Genomic DNA, 22,835 nt, shown 5'->3' with positions numbered 1-22,835 from the left:
TGTCTGTGGGGGGGGGGGGGGTCTTGACCACACTCTGGCTGTTCTCCAGACAGTGGTAATGCTGGAACGTGTCCTAGGCACTGTTGGAGGCCATGTAGCCTCCCTCAGAACCACTGATGATTTCCAGGTTCTCACAGTGTAGCATCAGCACAATCTATATAGAGGTGTGTGTGAGAGAATGGGAACTAACCGTGTCGATGAGTGTTTATGGGGGAATGGGAACTAACCGTGTCGATGAGTGTTTATGGGGGAATGGGAACTAACCGTGTTGTTGAGTATTTATGGGGGAATGGGAGCTAACCGTGTCGATGAGTGTTTATGGGGGAATGGGAACTAACCGTGTCGTTGAGTATTTATGGGGGAATGGGAACTAACCGTGTCGATGAGTGTTTATGGGGGAATGGGAACTAACCGTGTCGATGAGTGTTTATGGGGGAATGGGAACTAACCGTGTCGATGAGTGTTTATGGGGGAATGGGAACTAACCGCGTCGATGAGTGTTTATGGGGGAATGGGAACTAACCGTGTCGTTGAGTGTTTATGGGGACTGGACATCACTTGAGTGCAGAATAGAGGGGCAATCTCAGTCCATCCCTGCCTCTAAACACTGGTCTGGTGAGCACCACCACAGGAGGTTTGTGTCACCTTTATTTGGGGAAGATGGGCTCGTGATAATGGCTGGAGCGGAATAGGTGGGATGGTATCAAATACAACAAACACATGGTTTTCATGTGTGATTCCATTCCAATCGCTCCGTTCCAGCCATTATTGTGAGCAGTTCTCCCCTCAGCAGCCTCTACTGAGCACCACCTATCTGAGGAGATGAGAAAGAGAGAGGGATGTCACAAAACACTGCACTAAATTTGTGAAAAACAAAACACAGGCCTGTAATACAAGGTGTATACAGGCTAAGAGTAGACTCCTATACACAACGCATATCCTACACTGCACCTGCATATACAGACCGATTGCTCATTCTTTTACATGCAACATACATACACAGAGACCGAGACTAGGTGTGTGTTTACTGTGATCCAGGGTGGAGGAATATCATCTGGTTGTCATCAGGCATGGTGTTGGCACAGCGACTGTTTGATGAGATCACACTGGGACGCATCACTGTCATCAACACCGCCTCCCATTGGACCAGTAACTACGCCAACACAACAGGTACATAGACATTGGAATTTGATACCCCTGGTCAGGACTCCATTGAAGAAGGTGGAGGGATACATATGTGCTGAGTTGTGTAAGGCTTTAGATGAGTTAGGGAACACCCATGATCGCAAAAGCCTAAGAAGAAAGTTACGTCAAGGTCAAAGGCGACTCACAGGTCCAAATTTTGCGTCCTCTGCCTCGTATGTTTAGTGGTCCAGGGCGATGAAGTAGAAACCTGATCTGACTCCACTTTGTCGGACTCCACCTTGTTCTCTACTAACACAATGACCCGTCTCCTGAGAACAACTGCAGTGAGAGAGATAGTAAAATATGATGTCAGGAAATGCCATAGACAGAATTCAATTGGAGTTTAAGCGTTTTTACATCTTAGTGTTGCATTCAAGGTAACAGTCCATTTAAAGACTGCTGCTTTATCAATTGGATTATAATGGATAATAATTTAGCCAAATAGGTGATAAAATACTATGTGGAACTGAGGTGAGCTGTACCTAACCTACTTGTACACATTCAACCATCCTCTGTAAAGAACCATCTTTCTAACCAAATAGACAGACGGCAGTTTGTCAAAGTCAATAACATGTCATCCTCTCTACATGATAAATGTCCTAATAACAATGCTTCCATACAGCATCAAACTCTCGGTACCGCCAGTGGCGATTTTAGCATGTAAATCTTGGTGGGGGGGAAGAAAAAAAATATTGTGGGATGCATGCCAGCAAAGCCACAACACTAAACAATACATTAATTGCACTATAATGGTGCCCACAAACTGTTAAGGCTTACATAAAGTTATCCCAACAGCAGTCCCAACACCTTACCACTGCTACACCTGGCTATCCCCGGAGCCTTTTCTGGCAGCGAAACAGTTCATTCCAAATCATTTACTGCCTTAAAAAAAAGTAGCTGATATTGTCACGCCTTCTCCTGCTTCCCCTCTCTGGCGCTCGATGACGCCAGGCTGCCCTTCATTACGCACATCTGTCACCATCATTACGCGCATCAGCGCTCATTGGACTCACCCGGACTCTTTTACTTTGTTGATTGCCCCTCTATCTGTCTGCTCCTCTGTTTGTTCCCCATGTCAGCATTGATGTCGTTATGTTTTCCCCTGTCCAGACGCTGTCCTTGTTTGTTTCTTGTCTATTAACCATTAAGTGTTCACTCCTTGTACTTGCTTCTCGTCTCCCAGCGTCAGTCCTTACAGATATGGCTTAAATAAATGTGGCTTCTATTGATAATTGAGATGTACAAACTATGGCATGAGGGGACGACAAGCGGATAAGAGGCATTTAAAACAATGTGCGAGCTAGGATGGACGTAGTCAATATAACTATTTGTTCAGCACTTTTGAAATGTACTGTGACAGAATTCAGAACATGTGCCGTTCACCAAGTCAGAACCGTAGGATAAATAAAGGGGGCATATAAGCAGACAATGAAAGCTCTTACAATATTCAATGATTACATTTCTCAAAAACAGGCTGTAGGCTACATGTGCACTACCAAGTCAGAACAGTAGGTGAAATGAAGAGGGGAAAATAGACCAAATTACTAAGGTGAGGCACAAAGGTGGAAGCTTTTAGAAGCTTCTAAAGCCATTACATAATTTTCAGAAATTTTCCAAGCTGTTTAAAGGCACAGTCAACTTAGTGTGTGTAAACTTCTGACCCACTGGAATTGTGATACAGTTAATTATAAGTGAAAAAATCTGTCTAAACAATTGTTAGAAAAATTACTTGTGTCATGCACAAAGTAGATCTCCTAACTGACAAACTATAGTTTGTTAACAAGAAATTTGTGGAGTGGTTGAAAAACGAGTTTTAATGATTTCAACCTAAGTGTATGTAAACTTCTGACTTCAACTCTCTCTCCATAAAAATAAACATCTCTGCTCTCAAATTAATACTTTGTGTGCGGCAATAATGTTCTGCTCACTCAGTCACACTTGAAACTCAAGTTCAATTTGCGCACCCCCGCTGCATGTGCACTTGCTGGACCCATTCTCAGCTCACTCCACCACATTTGGTGCTTTCGACTGGTCTGTGCGCTCCCCCAAGACCTATCATCTGCGCTCTCGACTCATAGGTGGTTGGTCGAAAAGCCGAGGTAGGAGCTGATTTTTGTTGTAATTTTTTTTTTACCTTTAACTAGGCAAGTCAGTTAAGAACAAATTCTTATTTGCAATGACGGCCTACCAAAAAGCAAAAGGCCTCCTGCGGGGACGGGATTAAAAATAAAAACATAAATAAAATATAAATATAGGACAAAACACACATCACGACAACAGAGACAGCACAACACTACATAAAGAGAGACCTAAGACAACGACATAGCAAGGCAGCAACACATGACAACACAGCATGGTAGCAACACAACATGATAACAACATGGTAGCAGCACAAAACATGACACAAACATTATTGGGCACAGACAACAGCACAACGGGAAAGAAGGTAGAGACAACAATAGATCATGCAAAGCAGCCACAACGGTCAGTAAGAGTGTCCATGATTGAGTCGTTTTTTGAATTGATTGTTATTAACTAACAGGGAAAACATAAAAGTTGAGTAAAGATCAATCTTGTCCTATTTTTTCTGCGCGGCAGTCTCGGGCTATTGCGTGCCCGAACGCAGCTTAGAGGGAACATTGATTATTACACAGGTGCACCTTGGACTGGGGTCAATAAAACGCACAGTTTTGTCACAACACAATGCCACAATGCCATGTCTCAAGTTTTGAGGGAGCGTACAATTGGCATGCTGACTGCAGGAATGTCTACCAGAGCTGTTGCAAGAAAATGTCATGTTCATTTCTCTACCATAAGCCGCATCCAATGTCATTTTAGAGAAGTTGGCTGTGCGTCCAACCGGCCTCACAACCACAGACCACGTGCAACCATGCCAGCCCAGGACCTCCACATCCGGCTTCTTCACCTGCAGGATCGTCTGAGACCAGCCACCCAGACAGCTGATGAAACTGTGGGTTTGCACAACTGAAGATTTCCTCCACAAACAGTCAAACTATATCATGGAAGCTTGAGGTGTGGATCAGAAAACCAGTCAGTGTCTTTTAATAAAGTTTAGCTTAATCAATGTCTCGCATGATCAATGAATGATTAGCCTAATTAGCATTCTGCGTAACATCCTAGTTGTTGCATCTTTAGATCTCTCATCTTTCAAAATGATTAACAGATATTTATTTCTATCTCTGTCATACAAACCACTGGCACGTGGTGTACGTTAGAATGGTATTTTCCGGCTACCTACATTTTGGAACATTCTTACATAATGCTGTGTGCACATTGCTTAATTTATCATTTGAAGAAATAATAGTTTAGCAACATTTTAAACAAAATGTCTTGATCTGTTCCATCAGTCTTGTTGTGTTTAAAGACTATAATATAGGCTATGCTGTAAATGTACCTTTAAAGCAACAAACTGTCGTTTAAAGCTGGACATTGCACAAAATAGTTTTGATTTCTCTGACAGAACCTTAACTGTTCAGAATATACACAGTGTACAAAACATTAGGAACACCTTCCTGATATTTAATTGCACGCCCTTTTCTCTCAGAACAGCCTACATTTTCTCAAGGCTTAAAAATCCTTTAACCTGTCTCCTCCCCTTCATCTACACTGATTTTAATAAGGGATCATGTCTTTAACCTGTCTCCTCCCCTTCATCTACACTGATTTGAATAAGGGATAATGTCTTTAACCTGTCTCCTCCCCTTCATCTACACTGATTTTAATAAGGGATCATGTCTTTAACCTGTCTCCTCCCCTTCATCTACACTGATTTGAATAAGGGATCATGTCTTTCACCTGGATTCACCTGGTCAGTCTATGTATGTCATAGAAAGAGGAAATGTTTTGTACACTCAGTGTACAGTACTATAGTATTGCTATTGACTCCGCCATAGTTCAGAGACGAACATCACTTGAACCAATCCAATGGAAATCTGCACTGGCTGGCAGTTGGACAGCAAACAAAAGTTTCGAGAGGGTTGTGTTTCACCTCCAAGTCATTAGCACGTGGGTGGGATGACATGACACTACTGGAGGGGAGACACATGCTCTCCTCTCCTCATGTAGTGAAGTAGCCTGTTACTGTAGCTGTCTGACTGGGCCTGAATCCTGAAAGAGTTACTATGCTGCCAGGTTAGCTTGGTCACTGATCACTTCAGAGCCCGATAGCTGGACATCGTCAACAGTTCATAACTGTAGAGGGAACTGTAGACATGGCACACATGGACCGTGTAAAGCACAAGTGGATCAACTATGGCAGTTGCTTTTTATAACTGAAGATTATTTTCCCTCAACAAAATGTTCTGTTTTTACATAATTCTCTCAAGAACCATTCATAAATTAAGTTGTTGCCTGGAAACAGCAACATCTTTTTGCTGTAGTGCGGTCAAAATTGATTTCCCATTTGTGTGTTAGGTTTGTTTTTGAAGGAAATGCAGCACCACAGTGTTTTGCGTCAGGGTGGAGCAATAAGTAAGGACATTGAAATTGTTCTGTGTGGTTTGCTACTACAGATTTCAAATAATATTGTATGATGAACGAAAATAATCATATTTTTGTATACACCCGTTTCAATTATTAGAATGAAATGGTTCAGGAATGTGTGATAGTCAGATTTTTTTTTAAATCAATCTTTACATTGAATTTTTAACACAAAATTAAGACAAGGTTTCTATTTAATGTTCTTGTTCCCAGTTTTCCAGCATACAATAAATATATCTGAAGGTGTCACTAGTAATCTGTATTGACTGAACTTGAACTGAATGACTCATCGTGGTGGAATTCAGTTTATCTCTAGATAGACAATGATAGACGTCAGACTCCAAAAATAAGCTACATACTGCGTTTAATATTAGTCAAATTCACTTAAATTGATTAGTCTTTAGAGTGACCTGCATTAGGTTGTGCAGCCTCCTTGTATTATGTTATAACATGCAGGGTCATAACTCCAGCCCTTTCTAAACCCTGGAAGGCACATGTTCCTACGTCTCCCTCTCTTTATATCACTAATAAGAGCATTTCCATGGTGTGCAGTCAGGGGGTTGTGGTATGTAGTAATCTGCTCAGACTAGTAACTGTTGAATGGACTGACATTTTGATTTCCTCTCACAGCCAGTGATAATTAGCCAGTGTGTTTTGTATTCACTAGAAACCTCAGAACATCTGTGAATAGCCTGTGTCTCTGCCTGTGTCTGTCTTATTAAGAAGTGTTGCAACAGTCCTCTGCCACATCACTGACCTTGTTACTGCTGTCTTACAGGACAGAGCAACCTGGTTAGGACTGGGGGGTTCGTTAGTGGTCTTTGTGGTGTTGCGGCAGAAGCCGAGAGCTGCACCTCTAAGGATGGTGTTATCATTTGTCATGTCATTTGGAGCTGTGAATGGACTGGAGCTTCATCCAGCTGTGCTCACTGAGAACCAGTCTCTTTTGGCAATGAGGACGTCTCTCTCTGTCAGGTGTTGGAAGAAGGAGGGCACACTCCTATCAGTCAGACATGAAATAAATAAAAAATCTTAGGATTAAGTCCCACATCTTGTTCTGAATGTAGTGTAACTCCAATTGCATCAAATGCAGTGCAATCCACAGGACTTAGATGAGGAGGCAGAAGTCAGCATTTCAGAAATATTCCGGCTTTTGCATCCTCTCCTCTCCATTTCTCCAATTATGAAGGTGACAAAGGATGTGTACAGTGTAATGGCATAGTAGGGTAGTAAATAGACCCGTTCAGGTGGAGGGATATTGAAATAATGGCATTGTGCTGAGGCCTCCCCAGAGAGATAAAGGAGCCGTGTCTCACTTAGCCCAGTGCTGTAATGGCACACTGAACAAGATGGGCACACTCTTTCACTGATGCATCATGCTATTGAAATGCAAAGATATATCTGACAGAGAAAAGCATGAAAGAAGGGATTGTCAGGTCATTCCTAATTGAATTTCCAGCCTTATGATAGACCCATAAACTAATAGCGGTGCATAAGTAATTCATGTTATCAGTAGAAATGAACTGAATAGCACGGGATAAAAGCATTTTTTCTCAACGCTTGCTTGTAATATGTTGGAAAAGATCTAAGAACATCCTTTGTTTGTAGCCTCTTGTAGATAATTAACCCTTTTGTATTAAATCTGTACGTATTTACACACGTCCGTCTCATTTCATAATTACAAAATGCAAAATTGTATTATGAATAACCTTGTCAGTGGTGTTCACAGAAATATGTACAGGCTTTGTAACTGCCATCTTTGTGTGCTTATATGGATATATATATATTTTTAAGCCCTATTTCCTTCGGGAGTCCAACTCCTGTTCAATGGGCAGATTAATAGAGAAACATCCCACTATACATCATTTCAGGCATGGCCATGTCCATTTAGTAATGTTGTGTTGAAGTGTTTTCACACTGCCCTTGTGGGGAACAGCTTCCCAGAAATTGCAGAAGATTGGATGCCATGGAGGCAGTGTTATGTCTTTTGGCTTCACTTTAGATGGATGCAGCTTCCAAGAGAGAGAACATCTCTGTCAGGACCACACTGCTGCTTGTGTTTACTGTTACAGTGGTAACATGATCAACCCCCTGGTGATGCAAACACTCATACATATCATTACATTTCATTACAACACACTGTCTGGCAACCTCCTTATTTCCCTGCACATACATCGAGGTAGCCCCAGAAGAGCTGGAATTAGAGCAGACAAGGGAGAGAATGGCAGAGCGAGACGGCTGCCCGGTGTGGATGTATGCCCTGTTTCTGTGGAATCGCATTCATGTCATGGCGTTTGTTTGGAAGGCTGCCCCTGTCCCTGTCTGGAGGATGAAGTGCAGTGTAAGTATAACCACAGTATATTGCTGCATGAATAATCTCCCTCTCCCATCTGCCACTGGGGCCTCGGACAAGCAGTCCCACTCCAGCATCTAGCACGGCCAATTTGTACCAATCACAACATTCTGGCTCCCCTTGTCCCCCTCCCTCCCTCCTGCTCTGCATTAGTAGAGAATCAGTGGAGCAGAAAGACTGTTTGAGCTGAGACATTGCCCCGCATTGTGTACCATCGCAACATAACAGAGCAACCATGTCCAAACATCAGACCCAAATGAGTAAATTCAGATTCTCTTCTTAATGTTTAGTCTTTTTCTCACAGGAAGAGCTCAACCATTTATACACTCTTCTACTATGATATTGAAAACTCTGCAGAAATGTTAACATTGAGAAACAAATCATCAGACTTACACAAATTTGCCCTCTTGTTGCTCATAAAAATCATAGTTGGTGTATTCTAGAAATCCAGCGGCCCACACGAACTGGAAATAATCAAGGCCCTGGATGCAGATTAAGGAAGTGATACATTTAAACCCAACAGAATAGTTAATTATGCAGTTTTCATTACAGTGACGTGACTACTCTCATAGGATTCTGTTCTTTGCCAATTCAACACCACAATGCTGATCTGTAGGGATTTTCTTATTACAGAAACATCCTTGTGTCACACACTAATTCTCATTTAGAATGAGTACTACTCATATATTATACACAACATATAATTATTTTTATGGTTTAGAATGAATAACATAGGCAGCCATCGTTGTGTGTTCCTAAATGCCTATATTTTGAACTTTGGTGGGCTGTGAATATGTATGTTTATGGTTGCCACACACATATGTACAGTATGTACCACATATGCGTGTGGCTGTGCCACAGGAAAGAGCTTAATATTTTATCACGTTAGGTGCTGTAAGCCTCTTTCTACTTCCTAGAGAGATGGGTTCTGGGAAAGACACTTGTGGAAGTGTGGAGGAAAACCTCAGCCAGATATCCTGCTGGGCAGTGAGGAGTATGGTAGCTAGGCATCTCCAAAACACTTCTGAGTGTCACTGTTGTACTTTCCATAAATATATCTGCCGACAGATTCTGAAATGCCAAAAGAGTCCCTTTAAGTTAACATTATTCTTTGTTTACCTTATTGAATCCTCTCCCACTATCTCTGCCATTTACTCCTCAAATCATGCTACTATGTATAACTAACGAAAGGAGAAGGTATTTTAAATTATTAATTCAACATCTGACAACCCTTATTTATCAGCGGTAAGTGATTTACTAACTGCGTTCATAATTCTGTCAGGGGGAGAGAAATAAAAGACCACTCATTTAGTGATTGGAATGGAACGTTTTCCATCCCCACCAATAGCAGGAGTTAGTTGTGCCGTGTCAGCACTCGGCACACAAACTAATTGAGTCAAAGCTACGCCTACTCTGTGTGAGATTCTTTAACAGCAGCCTCCACCCCTATCAATCACACACACCCACGCATGCACACACACACACAAGATCCTCTAGTGTACTGACATTCTAGAGGAAACATGTTACTGCTATAGTTGCTCTTTACCACAAAGTGTGCTACATGAATAGGATCTTGTTTGAGAAGAAGGCGTTGCTGCTCGGCAACTGGATGAGAATGAGGGGAGTGTTGCAGCTGTGTGGCCATCTCCAGAAGGTCACTTCAATCAGTGTAGATCAAATCAAATTGTATTAGTCACATGCGCCGAATACAACAGGTGTAGATCTTACAGTGAAATGCTTACGGACGAGCCCCTAACCGACAATGCAGTTTAAAAAAAAATATGGATAAGAATAAGATATAAAAGTAACAAGTAATTAAAGAGCAGCAGTAAATTAACAATAGCGAGACTGGTTAGTAGAGGTAGTATGTACATGTAGGTAGAGTTATTAAAGTGACTTTGCATAGATGACAACAGAGAGTAGCAGTGGTGTAAAGAGGGGTGGGGTGGGGGGGCAAAGCAAATAGTCTGGGTAGCCATTTAACTAGATGTTCAGGTCTTATGACTTGGGTTAGAAGCTGTTTAGAAGCCTCATGGACCTAGACTTGGCACTCCGGGACCGCTTGCCGTGCGGTAGCAGAGAGAACAGTCTATGACTAGGGTGGCTGGAGTCTTTGACCATTTTTATGGCCTTCCTCTGACACCGCCTGGTAGAGAGGTCCTGGATGGCAGGAAGCTTGGCCTCAGTGATGTACTGGGTCGTTCGCACTACCCTATGTAGTGCCTTGCAGTCGGAGGCCGAGCAGTTGCCATACCAGTCAGGATGCTCTTGATGGTGCAACTGTAGAGCCTTTTGAGGATCTGAGGACCATGCCAAATCTTTTCAGTATCCTGAGGGGGAATAGGATTTGTCGTGCCCTCTTCACGACTGTCTTTGTGTGCTTGGAACATGTTAGTTTGTTGGTGATGTGGACACCAAGGAACTTGAAGCTCTCAACCTGCTCCACTGCAGCCCTGACGATGAGAATGGTGGTGTGTTAGGTCCTCCTTTTCCTGTAGTCCACAATCATCTCCTTTGTCTTGATCACGTTGAGGGAGAGGTTGTTGTCCTGGTACCACATTGCCAGATCTCTGACCTCCTCCCTATAGGCTGTCTCGTCGTTGTCGGTGATCAAGCCTACCACTGTTGCGTCATCGGCAAATTTAATGATGGTGTTGGAGACGTGCCTGGCCGTGCAGTCATGAGTGAACAGGGAGTACAGGAGTGGACTGAGCACACACCCCTGAGGGGCCCTTGTGTTGAGGATCAGCGTGGCGGATGTGTTGTTACCTACCCTTACCACCTGGGGGCGGCCCGTCAGGAAGTCCAGGATCCAGTTGCAGTGGGAGGTGTTTACTCCCAGGGTCCTTAGCTTATTGATTAGCTTTGAGTGCACTATGGTGTTAAACTTTGAGCTGTAGTCAATGAATAGCATTCTCACATAGGTGTTCCTTTTGTCCAGGTGGGAAAGGGCAGTGTGGAGTGCAAGAGAGATTGCATCATCTGTGGATCTGTTGGGGCGGTATGCAAATGGAGTGGGTCTAGGGTTTCTGGGATGATGGTGTTGATGTAAGCCATGGTCAGTCTTTCAATGCACTTCATGGCTACAGACGTGAGTGCTACGGGTCGGTAGTCATTTAGGCAGGTTACCTTAGTGTTCTTGGATTATGGTGATCTGCTTAAAACATGTTGGTATTACAGACTCTGACAGGGAGAGGAGGAAAATGTCAGTTAAGACACTTGTCACTTGGTCATCGCATGCTTGCAGTACACGTCCTGGTAATCAGTCTGGCCCTGCAGCCTTGTGAATGTTTACCTGTTTAAAGGTCTTACTCACGTCGGCTGCGGAGAGCATGATCACACAGTCTTCCGGAACAGCTCGTGCTCTCATGCATGTTTCAGTGTTAGTGTTGGCTACCCAGACTATTTGCATGCATGTTTCAGTGTTATTTGCCTCAAAGCGAGTATAGAGGTAGTTTAGCTCGTCTGGTAGGCTGAAAAATTGGCATCTCAGCCTTTAGCTCAGTGCAGATGCTGGCTGTAATCCATTGCTTCTGGTTGGGGTATGTTCGGACGGTCACTGAGGGGATGACGTCATCGATGCACTTATTGATGAAGCCAATGACTGATGTGGTGTACTCCTCAATGCCATCGGAGGAAACGCTGAACATGTTCCAGTCTGTGCTAGCAAAACAGTCCTGTAGCTTAGCATCAGCTTCATCTGGACAGTTTTTTATTGATCAATTAAGATGTGGATTATGTACTGTCGTGGCCAAAAGTTTTGAGAATGACACAAATATTAATTTTCACAAAGCCTGCAGCCTCAGTTTGTATGATGGCAATTTACATATACTCCAGAATGTTATGAAGAGTGATCAGATGAATTGCAATTAATTGCAAAGTCCCTATTTGCCATGCAAATGAACTGGATCCCCAAAACACATTTCCATTGCATTTCAGCCCTGCCACAAAAGGACCAGCTGACATCATGTCAGTGATTCTTTCGTTAACACAGGTGTGAGTGTTGACGAGGACAAGGCTGGAAATCACTCTGTCATGCTGATTGAGTTCGAATATCAGACTGGAAGCTTCAAAATGAGGGTGGTGCTTGGAATCATTGTTCTTCCTCTGTCAAGCATGGTTATCATTGCTTTGCACAAAAAGGGCTTCACAGGCAAGGATATTGCTGCCAGTAAGATTGCACCTAAATCAACCATTTATCGGATCATCAAGAACTTCAAGGAGAGCGGTTCAATTGTTGTGAAGAATGCTTCAGGGTGCCCAAGAAAGTCCAGCAAGCGCCAGGACTGTCTCCTAAAGTTGATTCAGCTGTGGGATTGGTGCACCACCAGTACAGAGCTTTCTCAGGAATGGCAGCAGGCAGGTGTGAGTATATCTGCACGCACAGTGAGGTGAAGACTTTTGGAGGATGGCCTGGTGTCAAGAAGGGCAGCAAAGAAGCCACTTCTCTCCATGAAAAACATCAGGGACAAACTGATATTCTGCAAAAGGTACAGGGATTGGACTGCTGTGGACTGGGGTAAAGTCATTTTCTCTGATGAATCCCCCTTCCGATTGTTTGGGGCATCCGGAAAAAGTCTTGTCCTGAGAAGACAAGGTGAGCGCTACCATCAGTCCTGTGTCAAGCCAACAGTAACGCATCCTGAGACCATTCATGTGTGGGGTTGCTTCTCAGCCAAGGGAGTGGGCTCACTCACAATTTTGCCTAAGAACACAGCCATGATTAAGAATGGTACCAACACTTCCTCCGAGAGCAACTTCTCCCAACCATCCAGGGACAGTTTGGTGACGAACAATGCCTTTTCCAGCATGATGGAGCACCTTGCCATAAGACAAGATAACTAAGTGGCTCGGGGAACAAAACATCAATATTTTGGGTCCATGGCCAGGAATCTCCCCAGACCTTAATCCCATTGAAAACATGTGGTCAATCCTCAAGAGGCGGGTGGACAAACAAAAACCCACAAATTCTGACAAACTCCAAGCATTGATTATGCAAGAATGGGCTGCCATCAGTCAGGATGTGGCCCAAAAGTTAATTGACCTCATGCCAGGGCGGATTGCAGAGGTCTTGAAAAAGAAGGGTTAACCCTGCAAATATTGACTCTTTGCATCAACTTCATGTAATTGTCAATAAAAGCCTTTTACACTTATCAAATGCTTGTAATTATACTTCAGTATTCCGTAGTAACATCTGACAAAAATATCTCAAGACACTGAAGCAGCAAACTTTGTGAAAATTAATATTTGTGTCATTCTCAAAATTTTTGCCCACGACTGTACATTCAGGTGGCAGGTTAGATGGAGGTCATGACACTCCATCCTAGATAAGACAGAGTTTGCCTCTTGGGTCCAGCAGGCAGAGTTCAATAACTACAGCACATGTAAGATGCAGGAGGATGGCAATCTTCTCATACTGAGTAGCCTACAGAGTAATGTGAGAAGAATGCAATTTCTGAATTTAAACAAATTTCTAAACAAAATGTTATACATTTCAGGTGTTACCGTTCCATGTCAAATAAACCACCCTTCATATAATACTCTAGCAGTTTTCTGCTAAAATAACAATGTGCAAATATTACAATTGTTTTCTCTTTTATTGTCATTCACAGCCAATGCAGATCATGTATGGTGTCCAATACGGAAGTTTACATACACTTAGGTAGGAGTCATTAACTCATTTCTCAACCACTCCACAAATGTTTTGTTAATTAACAAACTATAGTTTGGCAAGTCGGTTAGGACATCTACTTTGTGCATGACACAAGTCATTTTCCAACAATTGTTTACAGACAGATTATTTCACTTATAATTCACCGTATCCCAATTCCAATGGGTCAGAAGTTAACATACACTAAGTTGACTGTGCCTTTAAACAGCTTGGAACATTCCAGAAAATGTTGCCATGGCTTTAGAGGCTTCTGATAGGCTAATTGACATAATTTGTACCTGTGAATGTATTTCAAAGCCTACCTTCAAGGTCAGTGTCTCTTTGCTTGACACCATGGGAAAATCAAAAGAAATCAGCCAAGACCTCAGAAAAAAATAGTAGACCTCCACAAGTCTGGTTCATCCTTGGGAACAATTTCCAAACGCCTGAAGGTACCACGTTCATCTCTACAAACAATGGTAAGCAAGTATAAACACCATGGGACCACACAGCCGTCATACCGCTCAGGAAGGAGACACGTTCTGTCTCCTAGAGATTAATGTACTTTGGTACGAAAAGTGCAAATCAATCCCAGAACAACAGCAAAGGACCTTGCGAAGATGCTGGAGGAAACATACACAAAAGTATCTATATCCACAGTAAAACAAGTCCTATATCGACATAACCTGAAAGGCCGCTCAGCAAGGAAGAAGCCACTGCTCCAAAACCGCCATAAAAAGCCAGACTACGGATTGCAACTGCACATGGGGACAACATCTCAAGACATCAGTCAGGAAGTTAAAGCTTGGTCGCAAATGGGTCTTCCAAATGGACAATGTCCCCAAGCATACTTCCAAAGTTGTGGCAAAATGGTTTAAGGACAACAAAGTCAAGGTTTTGGAGTGGCCATCACAAAGCCCTGACCTCAATCCCATAGATAATTTGTGGGTAGAACTGAAAAAGCGTGTGCAAGCAAGGAGGCCTACAAACCTGACACAGAAACACCAGCTCTGTCAGGAAGAATGGGCCAAAATTCACCCAACTTATTGTGGGAAGCTTGTGGAAGGCTACCTGAAACGTTTGACCCAAGTTTAAATTGTTTAAGGCAATGCTACCAAATACTAATTTGGAGTAAGTAAACTTCTTACCCAATGAGAATGTGATGAAAGTAATAAAAGCTGAAATAAATCATTCTCTACTATTATTCTGACATTTCACATTCTTAAAATGAAGTAGTGATCCTAACTGACCCAAGACAGGCTATTTTTACTAGGATTAAATGTCAGGAATTGTGAAAAACTGAGTTTAAATGTGTTTGGCTAAGGTGTATATAAACTTCTGACTTCAACTGTAGCTACAACCCCCTTGGCGTTTTGCTGCATTACAACCTGTAATTTAAATGGATTTTTATTTGGAATTCATGTAATGGACATACACAAAATAGTCCAAATTGGTGAAGTGAAATGAAAAAAATTGGTGAAGTGAAATTTTAGTAAGTAAGTAAGTAAGTAAGTTAAGAACAAATTCATATTTTCTATGACAGCCTAGGAACAGTGGGTTAACTGCCTTGTTCAGGGCCCCCTAAATAAGATCTGGTGAAACCAATTACCTTCAGAAGTCACATTATTAGTTAAAGTCCACCTGTGTGCAATCTAAGTGTCACATGATCTGTCACAGGATCTCAGTATATTTACACCTGTTCTGAAAGCCCCAGAGTCTGCAACACCATTAAGCAAGGGGGACCATGAAGACCAAGGATCACTCCAAACAGGTCAGGGACAAAGTTCTGGAGAAGTACAGATCAGGGTTGGTTATAAAAACATTCCAAAACTTTGAACATCCCACGGAGCACCATTAAATACATTATTAAAAATGGAAAGAATATGGCACCACAATAAACCTGCCAAAAGAGGGATGGCCACCAAAACTCACAAACTAGGGGGCATTAATCAGAGGGGCAACAAAGAGACCAAAGATAACCCCGAAGGAGCTGCAAAGCTCCACAGCGGAGATTGGAGTATCTGTCCATAGGACCACTCTAAGCTGTACACTCCACAGAGCTGGGATTTGCAGAAGGGTGGCCAGAAAAAAGCCATTGCTTAAAGAAAAAAATAAGCAAACACGTTTGGTGTTCACCAAAAGGCATGTGGGAGACTCTCCAAACATATGGAAGAAGGTACTCTGGTCAGGTGAGACTAAAATCAGGGAAAATGCTATGTCTGGCGCAAACCCAACACCTCTCATCACCCCGAGAACTACATCCCCACAGTGAAACACGGTGGTGGCAGCATCATGCCGTGGGGGTGTTTTTCATTGACAGGGACTGGGAAACTGGTCAGAATTGAAGGAATGATGGATGGCGCTAAATACAGGGAAATTAATAGTTATACATGCTCAAGTTTTCTGTTTTTTGTCTTATTTCTTGTTTGTTTCACAATAAAAAAAATATTTGTGGTAGACGTGTTGTGTAAATCAAATGATACAACCCCCCCCCCCCCCCCCCCCCCCCCCAAAAAAATAATATTTTAATTACAGGTTGCAAGGCAACAAAATAGGAAAAATGCCAAGGGGGTGAATACTTTTGCAAGCCACTGTATGCACGTATACAGTGCCTTCAGAAAGTATTCACACCCCTTGACTTTTTCCACGTTTTGTTGTGCTACAGCCTGAATTTAAAATGGCTTGGATTGTCACTGGCCTACACACAACACCCCATAATAAGTGGAATTATGTTTTTTGAAATTTTAACAATTGAAATTAAAATGAAAAGCTGAAATGTCTTGAGTCAATCAGTATTCAACCCCTTTGTTATGGCAAGTCTAAATACGTTCAGGAGTAAATATTTGCTTAACAAGTCACATAATAAGTTGCATGGACTCACTCTGTGTGCAATCATAGTGTTAAATATTGACTTGTGAATGACTACCTCATCTCTATACCCCACTCATACAATTATATGTAAGGTCCCTTAGTCGAGCTGTGAATTTCAAACACAGATTCAACCAGTAACATGGGAAAATATTTAAATGTTTATGTTTTGTTCACATAATATCATTTAAAAGTATGCATTAAGGTATCTGTAATATAATGTGTGGCAAAAACGAATGTAGACCGTAATAAATGCATTTCTATAGTTTGCCCCCAAAAAATACAATGTTGGGGGAGTGCCAAGATGGAGGCACGGTGGCTTCAACACAGCACCATCAACAGTCATCTAGTGTGTATATATAAATCATTTGTTTACATTCTGCTCTTTAACTAACTGACTGATTGTCTGTCTGTTCCACTGCTCCTCTCCATGTTCTCCTCCTAGTGTGCTCAGGGCCTGGGCTTGGACGAGCGCACTGCCACCATGGACCACAGCAGCTGGAGCGGAAGCGAGAGCCCTGCAGACGACATGGAGAGGATGAGCGACGAGGCCGACAAGGGCATGGACGGGGACCCCGAGGGGGTGTGGAGCCCCGACATCGAACAGAGCTTCCAGGAGGCGCTGGCCATCTACCCCCCCTGTGGGCGCAGGAAAATCATCCTCTCAGACGAGGGAAAGATGTATGGTGAGTAGGCTACGAGCAAGGAGGAAGAGAAGAACCCCAACGAAGGCTGCTAGAACTGCGCTATTGTTCACAGAAGTGTAGAATGTGGGAGCTATATTTAGTTAGAATTATTAGAAGGAACACATATACTGCACAGTGTTTCTGGAAGTTAGTGAGAGTGTGAAAGTGCTGTAAGTTAGGGAGAGATGCGACCAGTCAGTCTCTGCTGGAGGCCTTGAGTGCTACAGGAGGGAGGCAGGGGTTTAGAACTAAAGCTAGTGTGAACCATTACTGGGGAGCAGATGGTCTTATGTCTGCCACCAGCTGCGCTGTACACTCTCCCCCCTCCCCCTTCCCCTGTTTCTCACACACACACTCCCTCACTCTTCCTCTCTTCTGTCTGCTCTCATGTAACCTCGTCCCCAGGCTATTTCGCACAGTGCACATAAGCCTAGGATATCAATGATTCAAGGTAGGCCTTAGTGGGAGTGACCATAGAATTCTATGGGAGTGACCAACTGAGTGAAGAATTTGTCATAATTACATTTCTGTGAATCACACAACTGAGAGGTATGGTGAGGGTTAGGGGGGGAAGGTGTTGTGGGAGATGACTGGTTGGTAGATTAAGCCAATGCCTATGCGCCGGGAGATTCTCTTGATCTTTCTGTATTGGCTAATGAAGGCCAAGTTTGACAAGTTGGTCCACCAGACTCTTCGCACATTTGGTCAGAAGTGTTTGGGAACGAGATAAGCTCTCATGCTGTGGTGATTTTAGCATGTCAATCTTGGTGGGGCAAAAAATAAAATAATGTTTTAGGTGCATGCCAGCAAAGCCACAACACTAAACAATACAATTGCACTATAACAGGTATTCCCAAACTGTGTACAGGGCATGTGCAATGCCGCGGGGTACGCCATATAAAAATGGTGTTCAAATTTTTTTTTAAACAAAATTGTCAAACAGTCCTTTTATATTTTCCAACAGGGCTATACATTTGGGTGAGGTTTTTTTCTCACCTGAGTAGCCTTGTTTCACTCCCAAAAATAAAATTAAACCATCTAGTGTTCAGTGAAGTAACACCACAATGTCAAATACAGGTAGCCTAGTCAAATAATTAACATCCAATCACATTAACCGTTACTCTCTCACGGAAATTACAACAATGGTCCGTGTGTAGTCAAACGTAGCTGCTGCTCATGTTGGTATCTGTACTGATGGTGCAAAACCCATGACAGGGAGACATAGTGGAGTGGTAATGCGCATGCAAGCAGTTGCTCCCGACACCTTGAAATACAGTGGGGCAAAAAAGTATTTAGTCAGCCACCAATTGTGCAAGTTCTCCCACTTAAAAAGATGAGAGAGGCCTGTCATTTTCATCATAGGTACACTTAAACTATGACAGACAAAATGAGAATAAAAAAATCCAGAAAATCACATTGTAGGATTTTTAATTCATTAATTTATAAATTATTTTCTGTTACTCCCCGATAGGAAGAAGTAAACATTTCACGCCCCCCAACTCTCCGCCGTGACTGTAAATAGTATCATTTGTCTATAAAATTGTTATAAGCACACCTCTGCATAACATTGTATCCTTATTAACATTAAAGAAAACAAAAAAATAAAGAAATATAGATCAACTTACAACAAAGAATAACTTTATTAACATTGTTTTTTAGTCTGTAACAGAAAAGACTTAAAGTGCATCAATTTGCCTGAAATGTAAAAAAAAAAAATTCCATCCTTATTTAAACTGTAAACATTTTGTTGACCATTTGATACTAAAAAATAAAATAAAATATAATCAATAAATAATAATACATTCAAATTGATCAGCAACATTAACTCTGGAGCACAAAATATGAAACACCTATAAAACAAAAATGAATAAAACAATTTGTGCTGATTTATTTTTATCAAAATGAGGAAGTCAGGATTAATGGCTACAATGAGCACATTTTGCAAAGCACAGCTTTTCGAAGCGGGGTTTGAAGCATGATACTGCAACTCACAGCTCCTGCTCAATGTTTAGCTGGGACCTGTACTTGGTCTTCAGTGCAGTAACAGCAGAGAAGCCAGTCTCACAAAGATAAGATGTTGCAAAAGGAAGAAGATGCCCATGGCCCTCTGCCCTAAGAGTGGATACTGCCTCTCTACACTCAGAATTCACTCAGTGTCTGTGATGTGAACCTCAGTCTCAATGTGGAGTCAGACGTCATATCAATGAACTGGTCCTCCTCTGCAGAACTGAAACCAGTTGGAGCTGGTGCATTGAAAGGATCTCTCACCTAGTCATATTAGGAACTGTTTTCAGGGAAGTACTTTTTAAAGAATTCCATCAGTGATGAAATATGCTCCTTAATATATGGAATCACTGAGGTGGCATCATAGTCAGTAGTGTCAACAAATTCATGCAGGTTCTCGAATGAATCAGTATTTCCTTCATCAAGTCGCCTGCCCCACATTGCAAGCTTTCGAGTGAAAGAGCTGATCTTGTCTGTGACCTGAGGGAGGTGTTTATCTTTCCCTTGAAGCTGTAGATTTAGTTCATTTAGCTTTCCAAATATGTCACTCAGGTAGGCCAGTTTTGCCAGGAAGTTCTCATCACAAAATGTTTCTGCGAGGTCATACTTGTGCTCCTGCTCCAAAAACATTCTTATCTGCTTTCTGAGCTCAAAAACTCGGGACAAGACTTTTCCTCGTGACAGCCACCTTGCTTCACTGTGAAACAGCATAGCTTGATGTTCAGCTCCCATCTCCTCACAGATAGCAGAGAAGACTCTTGTTTTTAGTGGTCTGGTCTTTATAAAATTGACTACACCTACAATGCCAGTCATAACCTCACTTAATTCAGAGGAAAGGTGTCTTGATGCCAGTGCTTCTCTGTGTATAACACAGTGTGTCCACTCAGCATTAGGTGAGGCCTTCTTAATGAGTGCCCAAAGTCATTTTCTCATCCCTGCCATGGTCTGTGCACCATCACTGCAAACACCAATGCAGTTCTCCCACTTTAGCCCATTCTCAGTCAGGAAGCAGTCCAGCATTTTGAATAGCTCTTCAGCTGTGGCTCTGTCTCTGACATATTTACAGAACAGTAGATCCTCACACAGGGAGTTTGTCATGTCTAAACGTACATAAGAGATAAACAAACAGTCTTTGTTGATGTCAGTTGCTTCATTGAACTGTAAGGCAAAACGTTTGTCTTTGAGTTTATCTACCAGCTGTTCTTTAAGGTCGTTAGCAATGTCATTTATACGTCTGGTGACAGTGTCATTGGACAGAGGGATAGTTTTATTTTTGCAGCACTTGAGTCATCCAGCATGACAGAGACCAGGTCTAATGCTGCAGGCAGTATCAGCTTCTCTGCTATGGAGTTTTTTTTTGCACTGAGGAATTTGGTATGCCACCTTATATGATGCTAACAGTGCTCGCTGGTTTACTGAAGTAGCATTCACAAAGCGGGACGATTGTTGGCAATATTCGGCACATTTTCGCTGAAGAAACTCAAGCGGCTTATTAGCGTTATTGGGGTGTAATGTCTTTAAGTGACGCCTTAATTTATTTGGCTTCATGCTGTCCGCTGCCAACATTTTTAGACACAGTAAACATACCGGTCTTTCCTCGTCTCCCCCACCGTAGTCACAGTGAAGCCAAGCGCTACATACACTTCGTCATATTTCCTCATCTCCCACCGTAGTCACAGTGAAGCCAAGCGCTACATACGCTTCGTCATATCTCCTCGTCTCCCACCGTAGTCACAGTGATGCCAAGCGCTACATACGCTTCGTCATATTTCCTCGTCTTAGCTTTCGGGAGACTTACGTTTGTCGCATTAACTCCGTCTCTCTCCGCCTTTCTTTTCATCCCTGTTAAATATTTTTCCACGGTGTCTCTTAAGGGTTTGTTACCTGCACTTCATATCTCCTGCTCTGTGCTCTGTGCTCTTGTTCGGTGCAAAAAACACTAATCCCCGCAGCAAAAAAAAGCATGTTCCCCGGGGTCACACGAGCCCCCCCTAGCATCGCTCCGAGCCCCCCCAGGGGGGCGCGCCCCACTATTTGAGAAGGACTGCCATAAGGCAAAATTGATAACTAAGTGGCTCGGGGAACAAAACATTGATATTTTGGGTCCATGGCCAGGAAACTCCCCAGACCTTATTCCCATTGAGAACTTGTGGTCAATCCTCAAGAGGCGGGTGGACAAACAATACCCCACAAATTCTGACAAACTCCAAGCATTGATTATGCAAGAATGGGCTGCCATCAGTCAGGATGTGGCCCAGAAGTTAATTGACAGCATGCCAGGGTGGATTGCAGAGGACTTGAAAAAGAAGGGCCAACCTTGCAAATATTGACTCTTTGCATCAACTTCATGTAATTGTCAATAAAAGCCTTTGACACTTATCAAATGCTTGTAATTATAATTCAGTATTCCATAGTAACATCTGACAAAAATATCTCAAGACACTGAAGCAGCAAACTTTGTGAAAATTAATATTTGTATCATTCTCAAAACTTTTGGCCATGACTGTAGTAACCAAAAAAAGTGTTATTTTATATCTTCAAAGTAGCCACCCTTTGCCTTGATGACAGCTTTACACACTCTTGGCATTCTCTCAACCAGTTTCATGAGGTAGTCACCTGGAATGTATTTCAATAAACAGGTGTGCATTGTTAAGAGTTAATTTGTGGAATTAAGCCAATCAGTTGTGTTGTGACAAGGTAGGGGTGGTATACAGAAGATAGCCCTATTTGGTAAAAGACCAAGTCCATATAATGGCAAGAACAACTCAAATAAGCAAAGAGAAACGACAGTCCGTCATTACTTTAAGACATGAAGGTCAGTCAATCTGAAACATTTCAATAACTTTGAAAGTTTCTTCAATTGCAATCGTAAAAACCATGAAGCACTATGATGAAACTCTCTCATGAGGACCGTCACAGGAAAGGAAGACCCAGAGTTACCTCTGCTGCAGAGGATAAGTTCATTACTTAACTGCACGTCAGAAATTGCTGCCCAAATAAATGCTTCACAGAGTTCAATTAACAGACACATCTCAACACCAACTGTTCAGAGGAGACTGCGTGAATCAGGCCTTCATGGTTGACTTACTGCAAAGAAACCACTACTAAAGGACAGCAATAATGAGAAGAGACTTGCTTTGGCCAAGAAACATGAGCAATGGACATTAGACCGGTGGAAATCTGTCCGTTGGTCTGTTGAGTCCAAATTTGCGATTTTTGGTTCCAACCGTCGTGCCTTTGGAAGACGCAGATTAGGTGAACGGATGATCTCCGCATGTAGGGTTCCCACCATGATGCATGGAGGAGGAGGTGTGATGGTTTGGGGGTGCTTTGCTGGTGATACTGTCAGTGATTTATTTCGAGTTCAAGGCACACTTAACCAGCATGTCTACCACAGCATTCTGCAGTGATAGACCATCCCATCTGTTTTGCGCTTAGTGGGACTATCATTTGTTTTTCAACAGGACAATGACCCAACACACCTTCCGGCTGTGTAAGGGCTATTTGACCAAGGAGAGTGATAGCTTACTGCATCAGATGACCTGGCCTCCACAATCACCCGACCTCAACCCAATTGAGATGGTTTGGG

General features: G+C 42.5%; 1 protein-coding gene across 4 annotated transcripts in view; it reads left to right on the top strand.

Annotated features, from left to right (window-relative positions):
- LOC110498779 (transcriptional enhancer factor TEF-1) overlaps positions 1-22,835 on the top strand; it is a 94,881-nt gene that overhangs the window by 17,488 nt on the left and 54,558 nt on the right. For 2 of the 4 annotated variants that reach the window (XM_021575409.2, XM_021575401.2), the window contains exons 3-4: positions 1,039-1,170; positions 17,002-17,242. In XM_021575409.2, coding sequence (XP_021431084.1) covers positions 1,096-1,170; positions 17,002-17,242 — 316 coding nt within the window. In that variant the 5' untranslated portion in view covers positions 1,039-1,095. Of the gene's footprint in view, positions 1-1,038; positions 1,171-13,650; positions 13,701-17,001; positions 17,243-22,835 lie in introns of all 4 variants that reach the window. The other 2 variants (XM_021575425.2, XM_021575418.2) reach the window with 2 other exon arrangements.

Source organism: Oncorhynchus mykiss, chromosome 2 (assembly GCF_013265735.2).
Source record: "Oncorhynchus mykiss isolate Arlee chromosome 2, USDA_OmykA_1.1, whole genome shotgun sequence".
Classification (NCBI taxonomy): Eukaryota; Metazoa; Chordata; class Actinopteri; order Salmoniformes; family Salmonidae; genus Oncorhynchus; species Oncorhynchus mykiss.
This window is presented reverse-complemented; position numbering and strand designations above follow the sequence as displayed.